This window comes from Osmerus eperlanus, chromosome 14, assembly GCF_963692335.1.
Source record: "Osmerus eperlanus chromosome 14, fOsmEpe2.1, whole genome shotgun sequence".
Taxonomy (NCBI): Eukaryota; Metazoa; Chordata; class Actinopteri; order Osmeriformes; family Osmeridae; genus Osmerus; species Osmerus eperlanus.
The window spans coordinates 1,195,946-1,208,776 of NC_085031.1; the positions used below are offsets into that span (position 1 = coordinate 1,195,946).

Genomic DNA, 12,831 nt, shown 5'->3' on the forward strand with positions numbered 1-12,831 from the left:
CACTCTAACAATCACTGCTGATAGACGGCCTAAAATTTTGTACAGCCTGATTTCCGATACCGTGGCGGCAGAAATTTAGCCATAGAGGAAACACTGCACTATATATTATCATTCCAGGTTAAGAATACCAATGGAGGCAGCGTTGGAAATCGCGAATCAAACTTTTGTCAGCATTTTGAGTGGAAATTTCATTTGCATAGGCGTATTCGTGCACGTCGGGCTGGCCCTCGCAGCGGAACGACAGTTTACTGGCCGCTCTGTCCATTCGTGCACCTCACAGTTGCGTATTGATCAGACAAGAAGACACGCTTATCAACTCGATTACTATTGATCAAAACAGAACGAGGGTTCGGCTGTAGCCTACTTGAAACATACTATTGAGAACATATTCGCTGACATGAATTGCACGCGTGATGAACACAGCTTTTTTTTCTTTCATCGCTGACTTTTTTTTGCCTTTGGCGCTTGGGATTTGTCATTGGCGCTATGGAAAACAGCTTTGGCGCGAAATAAAAGTCCCATGAAATAAATAAATGTTGTCTTTACAAAAACGTCATTTTGAAATAGATGATGTGGACATTGAACAAGTACTTCAGAGATGACAGAATTTCAATTGTGATAAAAAGAAAGTGCAAGAAATGTTTAAACTACTCGCACATGTGCGACCTGCAAATTGGGCTTTCTTTTCTTTCTTTTTTTTCATGTTGAAAAGCGGGGAGGGAGCGAGTCCTGCCAGAGTTGGCCAATGTGTGTGAAGGGAGAGGGTCCGTGAGTGATTATTCAACTGCGTGGGTAACGTCATCTACACAAAGGGTGTCTCGCAAAGGGTGTCTCGTAAAAGGAGTGATTGACGCCTAATATTGATATCTAAAATTTGCATTAAAGTTAAGAATCTAAAGATGAAGTTTCTGTAACGTTGGATAGAACGGTGGACCGGTCACTGTATCAGCTCACAGAAGGCACACACTAATGTGCACTTGCACAAAAGCTCTTGTAAGGAGTTGGAAAGACGGTGCGCCAAACTTGTGTGTGCCAAACTTCTCCATTTTGACACACAGCTTTGTGCGTTGTTTATTCAAGTAGGCCTTCAAAGACAATACTTTTTGAACAGAAAAATTATTTATTATTTAGCCCAGACCTCACTGCACCCTTAAAGGTGCAATGTCCACTTGTCTCACCTGTCCAGTGAATTATATACAAATAGTCTGCTAAACACAATTTTGGGACCATATGCGACCAAAATGGTTGCATTTTCAAACACTGCCTACTACACTTAGTTTCATTTCATTGCGAATGCCTTTGTTAATCGCATTAGTTCATTCGTAGCCTACTGCACTCCGTTGGATTATAAAAAGGACACCTGCAAAATATTAACTTTGCAGAGTGCCCGGTTCTCGAATCGACATCGAAACATTGCAGAATGTGCAGCTGGCAGCAATTAAACCATAATATGAGCAAAACAACCTTAAATGAGTTTTCAGTGTGATTTTTAACACCAAAAAATACTGGGTGATAAAACACACATATCTGGCTAAAGTCAAGAAAGCAGGGTCTTGGAATATGATCAAGTGTGAAGACACTATTTCTAGTGTTTATCAGCCAAACACAAATAGTTATTGGTAGTTACCCCTCTGAATTTCTTTCTTGTATTTCATCATGTCTTTGTTTGCATAACCGGTGGTTCTCAAGATGTCCTCCAGGAAGAGTTCCTTGACTTCGAATGGCCGTCCTTTGACTTTACAGAAAAAAACAGAGCCCCCCCGCCCACCTTTTCACACTGTATACTTTTAACAACAAGAGTTACCTATTGTTTTAGGTTAATAATAATTGTACTTAATACATTTTTTATCATACATTCTATCAATGGCAGTTAATAGAACCTAGATCAAGTCTGACATACTGTGGATGACAGGGCAGGAGCCAAAGTATCGGAGGAAAAGGTCCACATCCAGGGCAGCGCTGGAAAGGATGAGCTTCAGGGTGGGCATTTTCTGGAGCATGTCCCTCATTTTGGTCAACAGAAAGTCACTTAGGCCGTCCCGCTCGTGAACCTCATCCTGATTAGGTAGGAAGACAGTAAGTATAAGCAATAATTCGTAGGAATGTTTTGTTTATAATGGTGTGTCTTTATACGTTTAGTAACTTTCCATCTAAAGAAACATATATTAAAGACCAGATTTCAATTGTGTCTGAGACACATAATTCTTTCAAATGTCTAGGCTAGCTAGATGGCCCCTTTGGCCTTAAACACTCACTACAATGACATGTGTGACTGTGGTAAGTGTGGCATCTCCAGCCATCAGGGTCCTCAGCAGGACCCCACTGGTGCAAAAGGTCAGCAATGTCTTGGGAGAAACCCTGGGAGCAAAACATAGAGGTCCCTTATCAAGGAGCTAAGCTTAAGTACAATAATGTAGTAAAATATTGTGGAAATAATTGGAGTACAATAAAATTGAGTGGAATTGCAATAAAAAATATATTTGATTACAATTGTCAAGCCGATAACAATAAATAGCTTGTTTGCTTGTTTGATTTAGCTTCTACTCTATCTATATATTTGTTTATGCTGTATGCTATATATTTATTTTTATATTGATGCTACGTAGATGACGCTTGCAAGTCACAAGAATGTCACTGTCCTGATGACGCTACGCTATTTGGTGCATGTGACAAATAAACCACTTTGACTAGGCAACTGTAGATAGAAGATAAACCTATCAATAAAACTTGAATCTTTCAAGTAAATGCCTTCTTTGGTAAACCGATAATTGATTGTAGATGACATGGTGACGTTCTTTCTCTCTGACATTACCTGCTTTCAAGACGGATCTGGTAGCCAATGGTTTGACCAATGCTCTCTCCCCTCTCTGCTGCCACCCTCTCTGCTACAGCAATGGCTGCAAGACGCCTAGGCTGGGTGCAGAATATCCGACAGGGGATTCCGTTCTTACTGCAGTCATCCAAAAGGAACTGCGGAATCTTGAACAAAACACAGCCCTTTTTAGTCAGGTTAGAGCTAACAATGGAATTCAATTAAAATAAAAGGCAGGTTGTAAAACCAGTGTTTCCTCTAGGATTTTTTTTAGCAGTTGGGGCAGGTCTGTCCGACCACCCCCCCCCCAGCCGAAACAAAGTTCCTAACCCAAAGTAACACTATATTTCGGAGCTGGTTAATGTAATAGTCTAATAGCTAATGTAATCAAATCAAATCAAATTTATTTGTATAGCCCTTTTTACACGCAAGCATGCACGTAATATTGCACGTAATATTGCACATATTTTCGTCCTATTTCCCCTAAAGCAATAAGGCTAGGCTACTTAAAGAGACCTTCCACTCATAAAGTATGTTCTAAATGGCATAAATGCTGCCAATTAATAATTGACGTAACAACGTATTGTAAATGGTCAGTAGCCTATCGATTAAGGTACTCGAAGCATGTACACTGTCTGCTTCATTTGATCTTGATAGGCTAAGCATTCTGTAGCAAATAACAATAAACCCCCTATTTATTAATTAAAACTACTTCAGCATAATAATTATTATGCTGAAGTAGTTTTAACGATTTTAGCGATTGCTGCCTTTGCTCACGTTTGTATTTAAAGTGCAATGCACAATGCACTTAAAATACAAACGTGAGCAAAGGCAGCAATCGCTATCGAATCAACAGACATGTGCAATTTAGCTAGCCTGGGGAAGAATACAGTTCAGGGCTCCAGACTAACTTTTTCCCTTGGTTGCACTGGTGCGCCTAACTTTTCTATTTAGGTGCACCAGCACAAAATTTAGGTGCACCCAAATTTTTTCTTGCGTCGCCACAATTTCAAGGTCACCTTTTTATCACGCTCCATATACATTCATATACATTATGTAAATTACCTTAAACAAGAATAAGGTGTAGGTAAATATTGGTTTATTTAACGCACACTTTCTAAAATATAAAGTGCTACTGTTTAAAAGTGCTTCCCTGAACTGAGACCTAACATTTCATGGCTCAAAGTCTTTTAGCGGGTCCCCCCTTGCTGTCGCATGCCCTTCAGATGGCCAACACCTGTAATTTGGCTTTCTTGCCCTTTGGCCTTGGCTAAACCAGCTTGCCACACTCTCCCTAGCATCAACATCCTAGCTCCATGGGTTAGCTCCATGACCCAGCTCCGTAACTCAGGGGTGGGCAATTAATTTTGACAAGGTGCCACATGAGAAACCTGAAATGTGTTGGAGGGCCGCATCAACGATAACTTGAACTTAATTCTGCTCACTATTCATTTTCCCCCATTGTAAAAAGCAGTAAAGTATATATTTTGATTAGCTGCTACTGGTTATCAGAAGAATAAGGATATTCTGTAAACATTTATATAAATATTTTACATGTTGGTCAACTAGGAAAAGACTATCGAAGTAACAGTAAAAACTAAAATAATCATTACATCAGTGTTTCATTTTATTTGTAACTAGTTAATCTTCACCAACACTGAAAAGTTGTTTTGCAGTATGTTAAAGATATGCAATTGATCAACTTTATACAAAAAGCAATACTTTTTTGCAGTTCATTTTGTTATGTGAGAGGAATCCAGTGGGCTTGAACAAGTGCATCAAAATCTGGCTGAATGTCTGAGGTGGATATGCGAAGGACAGCTGACAGGTGATGATCCGAGTGTGCAATTTAACTAGCAAACCATCAGCCCGCGCCCACTGAATCAGTCAAGTTCTTATTATGTCGGTGTTAGTTTTTTTCTTGAGTCCCTTAGTGCCGATTCAAATTGTAATCCTTCAACACAGCGACCTGTTCTCCAAAACTAAGAACACAGCTTTGACTTTGACCTCAGTAAACAGATACTTAGAAGTCCATGTCTTGTTAAAAACTCTACATTCTGTATCAACCTTTCGTTTTTCATTTTCGAGGGCTAACCACCTAACTCTCCTGTCGGTGAGGTTGCGCAAGCGCACATATGTAAATTGCCTGATCACTAGTGTTTCAGGACTATATATTTACAACCGCTCAACACATTTATTTATTTTTAATTTTAGATTTACCTCACGCGGGCCGGATTGGAACAGCCTGTGGGCCAGTTGTGGCCCTGCGGGCCGTACAATGCCCAGGTCTGCCATAACTGATTCTCTGGTGCTCAGGTCGTAATTTCAATCACACAGCACGGAGCAGTGTAGGCCTACAGGAATATCTGGACCACAGCCAATCAGAGGCAAAGACCTGCCCCATCTCTGTCTCTGATTAGTTTAGACCACGATATGATCCAACCATGAGTGCGAGTTCCGTCAAAGAAGAAACAAACGCTTCGTTCCTGGAGAGGCAGCGGATGCGAGGAGGTTAGGTGCACCGGTGCGACCTAGTACAAATTTTAGTCGCACCCGTACAAATTTTGGTCGCATATGCGACCAAATTGGTCGCACTCTAGAGCCCTGCAGTTCTCAAGGACGCACACACGCAATCTCACTGCGGTGTGAAGCGTGTGTCTGTGCTATTCTCCGACATGCACCCTAACAATCACTGCTGATAGACGGCCTAAAATTTTGCGGCAGAAATTTAGCCGTGGCAAAATCAACATAGAGGAAACACTGAAAACATTATTGAATTTTCTCTGCCTTAACAGATAATCTGAACAGATCCCAGCATCTGAAGAGCTCGCAGTTCAAACATCCCTTGCCTGCCTCCTCACCTGGGTGGTTTTCCCAGAGCCCGTCTCACCGACCACCAAGACCACACGGTTGTCTTTAATGACCTGGACAATCTCTTCCTGGCGCTCATACACGGGTAGTGAGCAACGGAAGAAGTCCAGCTCAGAGCGCGCCCTCCTTTGGGGTATCTGGGGGATGCCATTGTTGAGGCGTCCGCTAGTCCTGTTTTTGTCACGACTGTTCTCTGAGGAGAGTTGAGATAAAGGGCTGTCTTTAAAAAAAATTACTTTCTTAACAAACAGAAGAAGCAAACCCCAGAGCACCTGTTTGAAGCATTTAGCAACCTTATAGTATGGCAAATATCCACAATCTTACCCGTCTCCATTGCCACCGACAAGCCCCTCTCTGTGCAAGGCAGCAGGTCGATACGCTCTTTATTGGTGATGGGGAACCTCTGCAAGAGGCTACGCACCACATGCTTTGAATTGTGAGAAAAGTTAAAAATCATGATGGACTGGGCAGTTTCCGAGCCTTCCTTTTTCCTGATAGTGAGGGTCCTGCTAGATCCTTTCCTAAAGGGGTAATAAAATATGTTGACAAAATGTTATTCATTCAGTAGAAGCGCTAACAGTTACATTTACAATTATGCAGCAACAATGTAGGCTAATACAGTTGTAAAGCTTCTTTCTGTTCACGGAAAGTGAAACTCATTGGCAAAGCAAGAGACCATCTTTTATTCATGAATATCTGTGAACTCTTGTTACGTCACCTGTAACAACGTGACAAAAAAAAACACTTTTCTCCAAAACAATAGCCTATTCATGAAACACAAACATAGGCATTGGAAAACATACCCTCGGCTTTTAGAGACGTATCCCAAGGATTGGGCCAAGCGATGAATAAAAGCCCGTTCCGTGCTGGACAAGGATGAGGGAAACTCCATTTCTGCAAAATTAAGTTATCATAATGGTGTGCAGTATAGCCTACCTTTGCACTGCCTATCTTATCAAGTGTATGAAAATATTTTCTTACCATTTTGATCACTGTATTGAAACCTCTCCAAAGAAATACTGACAGCAATCTTAACTTCTTCATCAATACGAATGTCTTTCAGCCCTTTACCCCTGCCTGGTGCCCCAGCTTGTTTGGTCTGACACTTAGCTGGTTTGGGGGAGTCAGTACTCGGACGTGACATGGTATTCTACGAGACAAACTGTTATAATTATCGGGAACTGATCAATTTCATAGGTGTCCGGTAGATTTCAACAAGCATTAAGCCAACTAATTGCAAACCATGACAACACAGCTAACTAGCTGGAAACCATGAAAAATTAACTGCCGTAGTTTAGCTGGCTAGGCTAGCTAGGTGACGAGCTTGAATAGCCACACTAACATTAACATCTCACTGACGAAATAACTCTTCTATCTAGCTTGATGAACATGTACCTAGCTAAAAGCTAACAAGCTAAATACCATAACAAAAATACTAGCTAGCTAGCATCCTTGTTATTGGCCATCTTAACCAAATGGCTATATCTAGCTCGCTAAGGTTAGCAAGGACAAACAACAATATGTCAGTATAATTCATCAATTATATATCTAGATAGTAAATTGTCTACTTTGTTCGATGATAAAATGTCATTAAGAAAACATTTTAATTTACAAGCTTGAGGTAGGTAAGTGAATACAGTAAGAACCCCGCTCGTGCGCCTCTTGCCACTTGCAAACGCCGACTGCACTGCAATGTAGGGGTGGGGCGTATGGCTTGTGTTAAATTACAATAACCACGTGATTTATGACGTCCAGTGCTTCCAAAGTCAGGAAACTGGTTCGAAGTTTTGGCGCTCTTAAGACAAATCACACATTGCCAGAGGAAAATAGTTACTTAACCATTGTGTTATCTTCGGGTCATTCTGACCCATCAATCATTGTGACCCACCGTCGTATTGCGACAACTTTACCGCATACATAAACAAAGTGAAGCATTTTCTTTTAACCGTTGGTCTGTCTCAGACCCCCCACATTGCAAAGGTTAAAAGAAAATGATGCTACTGGAGGAAGGAAGTGGTCAAGAGTATGGGAAAATGTTTATGTATTAACAAAATATATATGTAAAGTGTTTTGTTATTTTATTGAAATTAAACGTAACATAAGCCTACTTAAGCAATAGGTACTCGAGGCAGTACTATCGTCAATAAAGTACGTGCTTTATTAGGGTGACCAGACGTCCTCTTTTACCCGGACATGTCCTCTTTTTGAGACCTAAAAAATGCATCCGGCAGGGATTCCAAAATTGTCCGGGATTTTGCCTCGTCGGATATTTATGTTTCTCTGGGTCTTTCACAAACTATTAAGCCCTTACAAGTTTCGGAAAGGGTATTTCCCTTACGTTCCACCTTCTTCCGCGAGCTCTGACTGTAGAGAGGACTGTCAATTTGATCAGATAGTGCGGCATGCAATAGACCAATTTGCACCCTAACAGTGCGTTCACACTGCAGCGTTTTTTAACGCTCTGCATCGCTTGCCTTCCCACAGTACACCACGCTCGGGGGCGTGTTAGACAAGTTAATACAGAGTTGTAGTTCTCTAAGGTCACTGTTGTAGTCATGGCCAAGCGTGCAGATTTGGGTTCATGTACTCACAATATCGATCAAAATACCACTTTTACACAACATTTATGTAAGTGCAAGATTTTACTAGTGCAAGATTACAGTAGAATACATGTTACGCCACCGGTCACTCAACCAGTCGTTTGTAGGCTGGGCTAGCGAGCTAGCAGTGGCACAGAACAGTCACGTAATGTGACGACTACATTTAAAAGTAGGCTATAAAAACACACTAGGAACAATGACGACATCGGCAACCATGCACCATGCATTATTAGTTTAATGTAATCTTTAAATTCAGGCTCGTCACATTAGTAACTTTGTTCTGAACAGAACTGGGTGTGCAGACACATACGAAAAGTTTCTCCTCCATCTTGAAATTGTCAAACCTAGAAATGTTTACCATGACGAACAGTTGCTACGTTACAAGAAACAAGAAACCAATCCGATTGGCCAACGCTAGCGTTTTCACGCTCCTCATTTACATAAAGTTGAGAAAATCCAACTTGCAACGCTCCGCTCCGCTCCGCTCGCCTTCCCACAATGCCCTACGCGAGCGTCAACGCCTGGTTTCATTGAAAATGAATTGGAAGCCGACGCCACGCGCCGCCCGCTCCGCTGCAGTGTGAACGCACTGTAACAGTGCGTTCACACTGCAGCGTTTTTTAACGCTCTGCATCGCTTGCCTTCCCACAGTACACCACGCTCGGGGGCGTGTTAGACAAGTTAATACAGAGTTGTAGTTCTCTAAGGTCACTGTTGTAGTCATGGCCAAGCGTGCAGATTTGGGTTAATGTACTCACAATATCGATCAAAATACCACTTTTACACAACATTTATGTAAGTGCAAGATTTTACTAGTGCAAGATTACAGTAGAATACATGTTACGCCACCGGTCACTCAACCAGTCGTTTGTAGGCTGGGCTAGCGAGCTAGCAGTGGCACAGAACAGTCACGTAATGTGACGACTACATTTAAAAGTAGGCTATAAAAACACACTAGGAACAATGACGACATCGGCAACCATGCACCATGCATTATTAGTTTAATGTAATCTTTAAATTCAGGCTCGTCACATTAGTAACTTTGTTCTGAACAGAACTGGGTGTGCAGACACATACGAAAAGTTTCTCCTCCATCTTGAAATTGTCAAACCTAGAAATGTTTACCATGACGAACAGTTGCTACGTTACAAGAAACAAGAAACCAATCCGATTGGCCAACGCTAGCGTTTTCACGCTCCTCATTTACATAAAGTTGAGAAAATCCAACTTGCAACGCTCCGCTCCGCTCCGCTCGCCTTCCCACAATGCCCTACGCGAGCGTCAACGCCTGGTTTCATTGAAAATGAATTGGAAGCCGACGCCGCGCGCCGCCCGCTCCGCTGCAGTGTGAACGCACTGTAAGTCACACGACTGTCAAGCATGCTCAACTGCGCATGTCGGCTGCTAAAGACGAACTTCTCCCAGGTATAATACACTTGGAGTGTCGATCAGGTCATCATATATCTCTAGCCACTGGATTTCAGAGCTTGACATTAACTTTTTGAGGCACTTGTCCTTTGGACAAGTACATTTACGTTTCATTTGTCCATGCACAAAAGTCACTTGACCCCCGATACCTTTAAATAGCCTGACCAAGTGATAGGGCAAATTAGCCTGGCTAACGGAGGTCACTTTCTCAGGCAAATGACGAATGAAACAGGCTCGGTTAAAGAAATACGAGATGCTGGCTATCTTCAGCAGGCTTGTATCTACATAAGGCAGTCCTCCCTGACGTTTATAGTGTAGAATGGAGTGAAATACAACATTGTGCACACTGCAGTGAGCGACCCGAGACTGACTGAGTCTAACGTCAAAACAGTGTAACGGGGACGCAGTCTCACTCAGATTGCCAGTTTAAACAAATCACAAAAATAATCGGACCAGCTTGCTAAAAGCAGAATTCCCATATCTCTTGAAAGCTGCCCTGCTCGACTTTTTAGATGTAGAATTGACTGTAAAACTGTAAAATTATTAACTTTGTGACATGACGTGAAGACATGGCTGCCGCTCCCCTATCAACACACCCATGTCGGGCCCATATGGGGTGGTGAGTAATAATAATAATGATTAATAATGAATAATAATAATAATAATGTTTATTACCCTTATGGGTGGAATAGGGACCCATAATCAGCCCACATGATTGTGGGCTGATTATGGCCCATCTGGGCTGCCCAGTTGGGGCCCAGTTATTTTTGTCCGGGGGTTCAATAGTGGCCCCATGTGGGCAAGCCCAGATGGGCTTAAGGTGGGCTTCACATGGGCCCTAGCTAAAACCCACATGGGCAACCCAGGTTTCTCCCTGGGAGAAACCAGTCCTAGCTAGTCCCTAGTCCTAGCTAGTCCCTATTCCACCCATAAGGGTAATAAACATTATTATTATGGGCTAACAAATTCATTTTTGGGGCTTATTTTACAGTCAGCCCATACAGTTCTTTAAACATGCTACAATAACAAAGAGACCAGGAATACAATCAATTACCCTTTTATTTAAGTAAAATTATGAAAACATTCTTTTGCTCAGTGTTCCCTCACTGTCACAGACATAATAATTAGTTACACCTCAGATGAGCCCGAAGCCTTAAGTCCTTGTTGAAGCGTTGCCTTTCGGGCCTGTCTGTTACCCCCCCCCCCCCCCCCCCCCCCCCCCCCCCCCCCGGTTCCTAGCACCAATGAGACACTTGGAGACCGCCTTCTCGGCATCTTTACGGGTGATTTGGCTGGTCATGGCGTTTTTCTTTAAGCCTCCTGCAAGAAACAAATATAACGGTCACTTCGCGAAAGGTAACATGCTTAAAAAAAACAAATATATACATCAAAATACATACATTCATAATTAAAACAAACAATAAAATAATAATAATAGCAAACTAGTGCAGGAGTGGCAACGCCACATATCCAGTCTTGAGTGGCAACAACAGTGAATTCTGGTTAGACTTTTTGTCTGACTTGAGACGGCGCCGAGGCTAGGTCACTGTGACGTAGCCATCAAAGTACCGTGAGATCGATTCGAGAACTGCCGGCTGTGTAGCCGAGCGCATTTTCTCAAGAGCAACTGCACGGGTTCAAATGACGACACAGCTATTTCATGATTGGCCAGACTCATACACGACAACTTTGACGCGTTTTGTAATTATTCTGACACCTTCAGTTTCGCCAACGCTCAAATCCTGACCAAACAGTTTAATTGAATTAAAAAATTGTTGAAGAAAGGGTTTTAGTCCGCCTCTTCACTAACGGAAAGACTAAGTTTAATTAGACTAAGTTTAATTATAAATTAAACTTAGTCAAACCAAGGAAAAGAAAGGACAAGAAACTGGCTCCATGGTATTCAGAGGAAACCCGCACTCTTAAGAGGTCCACTACAAAACTAGAACATAAGTGGCGTACCACTAAATTGGAGGTTTTCCGCCTGGCCTGGAAGGACAGCCTAATGGAGTACAAGCAAGTCCTCATCAGGTCCAGATCAGATTATTTCTCTAGGTTGATTACTAAGAACAAACCCAACACTAAGTTCCTATTTGATACTGTTGCAAATCTCACTAAGAAAAGTACACTCTGTGTTAGTTCAGATTTCTCTCCCAATGATTTCTTAGATTTCTTTGACCAAAAAATCTATGCAATAAGGGACAAACTACAGACTAGTCCTGGAGGAGTGGCCATCAACACTGAACTTTCCCCTATACCAAGCATGCTGCATGTTGAGGCTCTCACTCACTTTAACCCTATTTCTATGGAAGCGTTCATCGAGCTGATAGACTCCTCGAAACCCACTAGCTGCCTTCTCGATCCCCTCCCTGCTAAACTCTGTAGGGAACTTCTCCCTATTATTGGACCACCCATGCTTAGTATTATTAATGAATCTATTGTAATTGGCCAAGTCCCCAACGATTTCAAACAAGCTATTATTAAGCCCCTTCTTAAAAAAACAAACCTGGATCCAGGTTGTCTTAGCAACTACAGGCCAATTTCAAATTTGCCATTTCTTTCCAAAATTTTAGAGAAGGCTGTGGCACAACAGCTCACTGAGCACCTCTCCTCAAATCAGCTTTATGAACCTCTCCAGTCTGGATTTCGTCTCCACCACAGCACTGAAACTGCATTAGCCAAGGTAGTCAATGATCTACTGTTAGCCTCTGACGCGGGTTCTATCTCTGTCCTGTCCTGTCCTGGTTCTTCTAGACACGGTGGATCATGAGATTCTCTTGGAACGTATGGAGAACTATGTTGGGATTTCTGGTACGTCACTTCAGTGGTTTAGATCGTATCTATCTGATAGATCACAATATGTCCACTATGATGGCTGCTCATCCAGGAGCTCCACTGTAAAATACGGAGTACCACAGGGTTCAGTTCTAGGCCCTCTGTTATTTTCTCTCTATATGCTGCCTTTAGGAAACATAATTAGAAGCTCTGGGGTAAATTTTCACTGTTATGCAGATGATACTCAGCTATATATGTCTATAAAGTCTGGAGAATTTCCACATGCTATGGAAAAATGTGTTTCTAGGTTGAGAGCTTGGATGACTGCACATTTCCTTCTTCTAA

At 42.1% G+C, this 12,831-nt stretch overlaps 1 protein-coding gene across 4 annotated transcripts in view; it reads right to left on the reverse strand.

Moving 5' to 3' along the window:
• ythdc2 (YTH domain containing 2) overlaps positions 1-7,376 on the reverse strand; it is a 66,775-nt gene extending 59,399 nt beyond the window's left edge. For 2 of the 4 annotated variants that reach the window (XM_062478455.1, XM_062478454.1), the window contains exons 1-8: positions 6,665-6,842; positions 6,487-6,577; positions 6,008-6,204; positions 5,674-5,876; positions 2,813-2,979; positions 2,256-2,358; positions 1,901-2,057; positions 1,628-1,735 (exon numbers count right to left, since the gene is read on the reverse strand). In XM_062478455.1, coding sequence (XP_062334439.1) covers positions 1,628-1,735; positions 1,901-2,057; positions 2,256-2,358; positions 2,813-2,979; positions 5,674-5,876; positions 6,008-6,204; positions 6,487-6,577; positions 6,665-6,827 — 1,189 coding nt within the window. In that variant the 5' untranslated portion in view covers positions 6,828-6,842. Of the gene's footprint in view, positions 1-1,627; positions 1,736-1,900; positions 2,058-2,255; positions 2,359-2,812; positions 2,980-5,673; positions 5,877-6,007; positions 6,205-6,486; positions 6,578-6,664; positions 6,843-7,295 lie in introns of those variants that run through there. The other 2 variants (XM_062478452.1, XM_062478453.1) reach the window with 2 other exon arrangements.
• Positions 7,377-12,831: the final 5,455 nt, after the last annotated feature.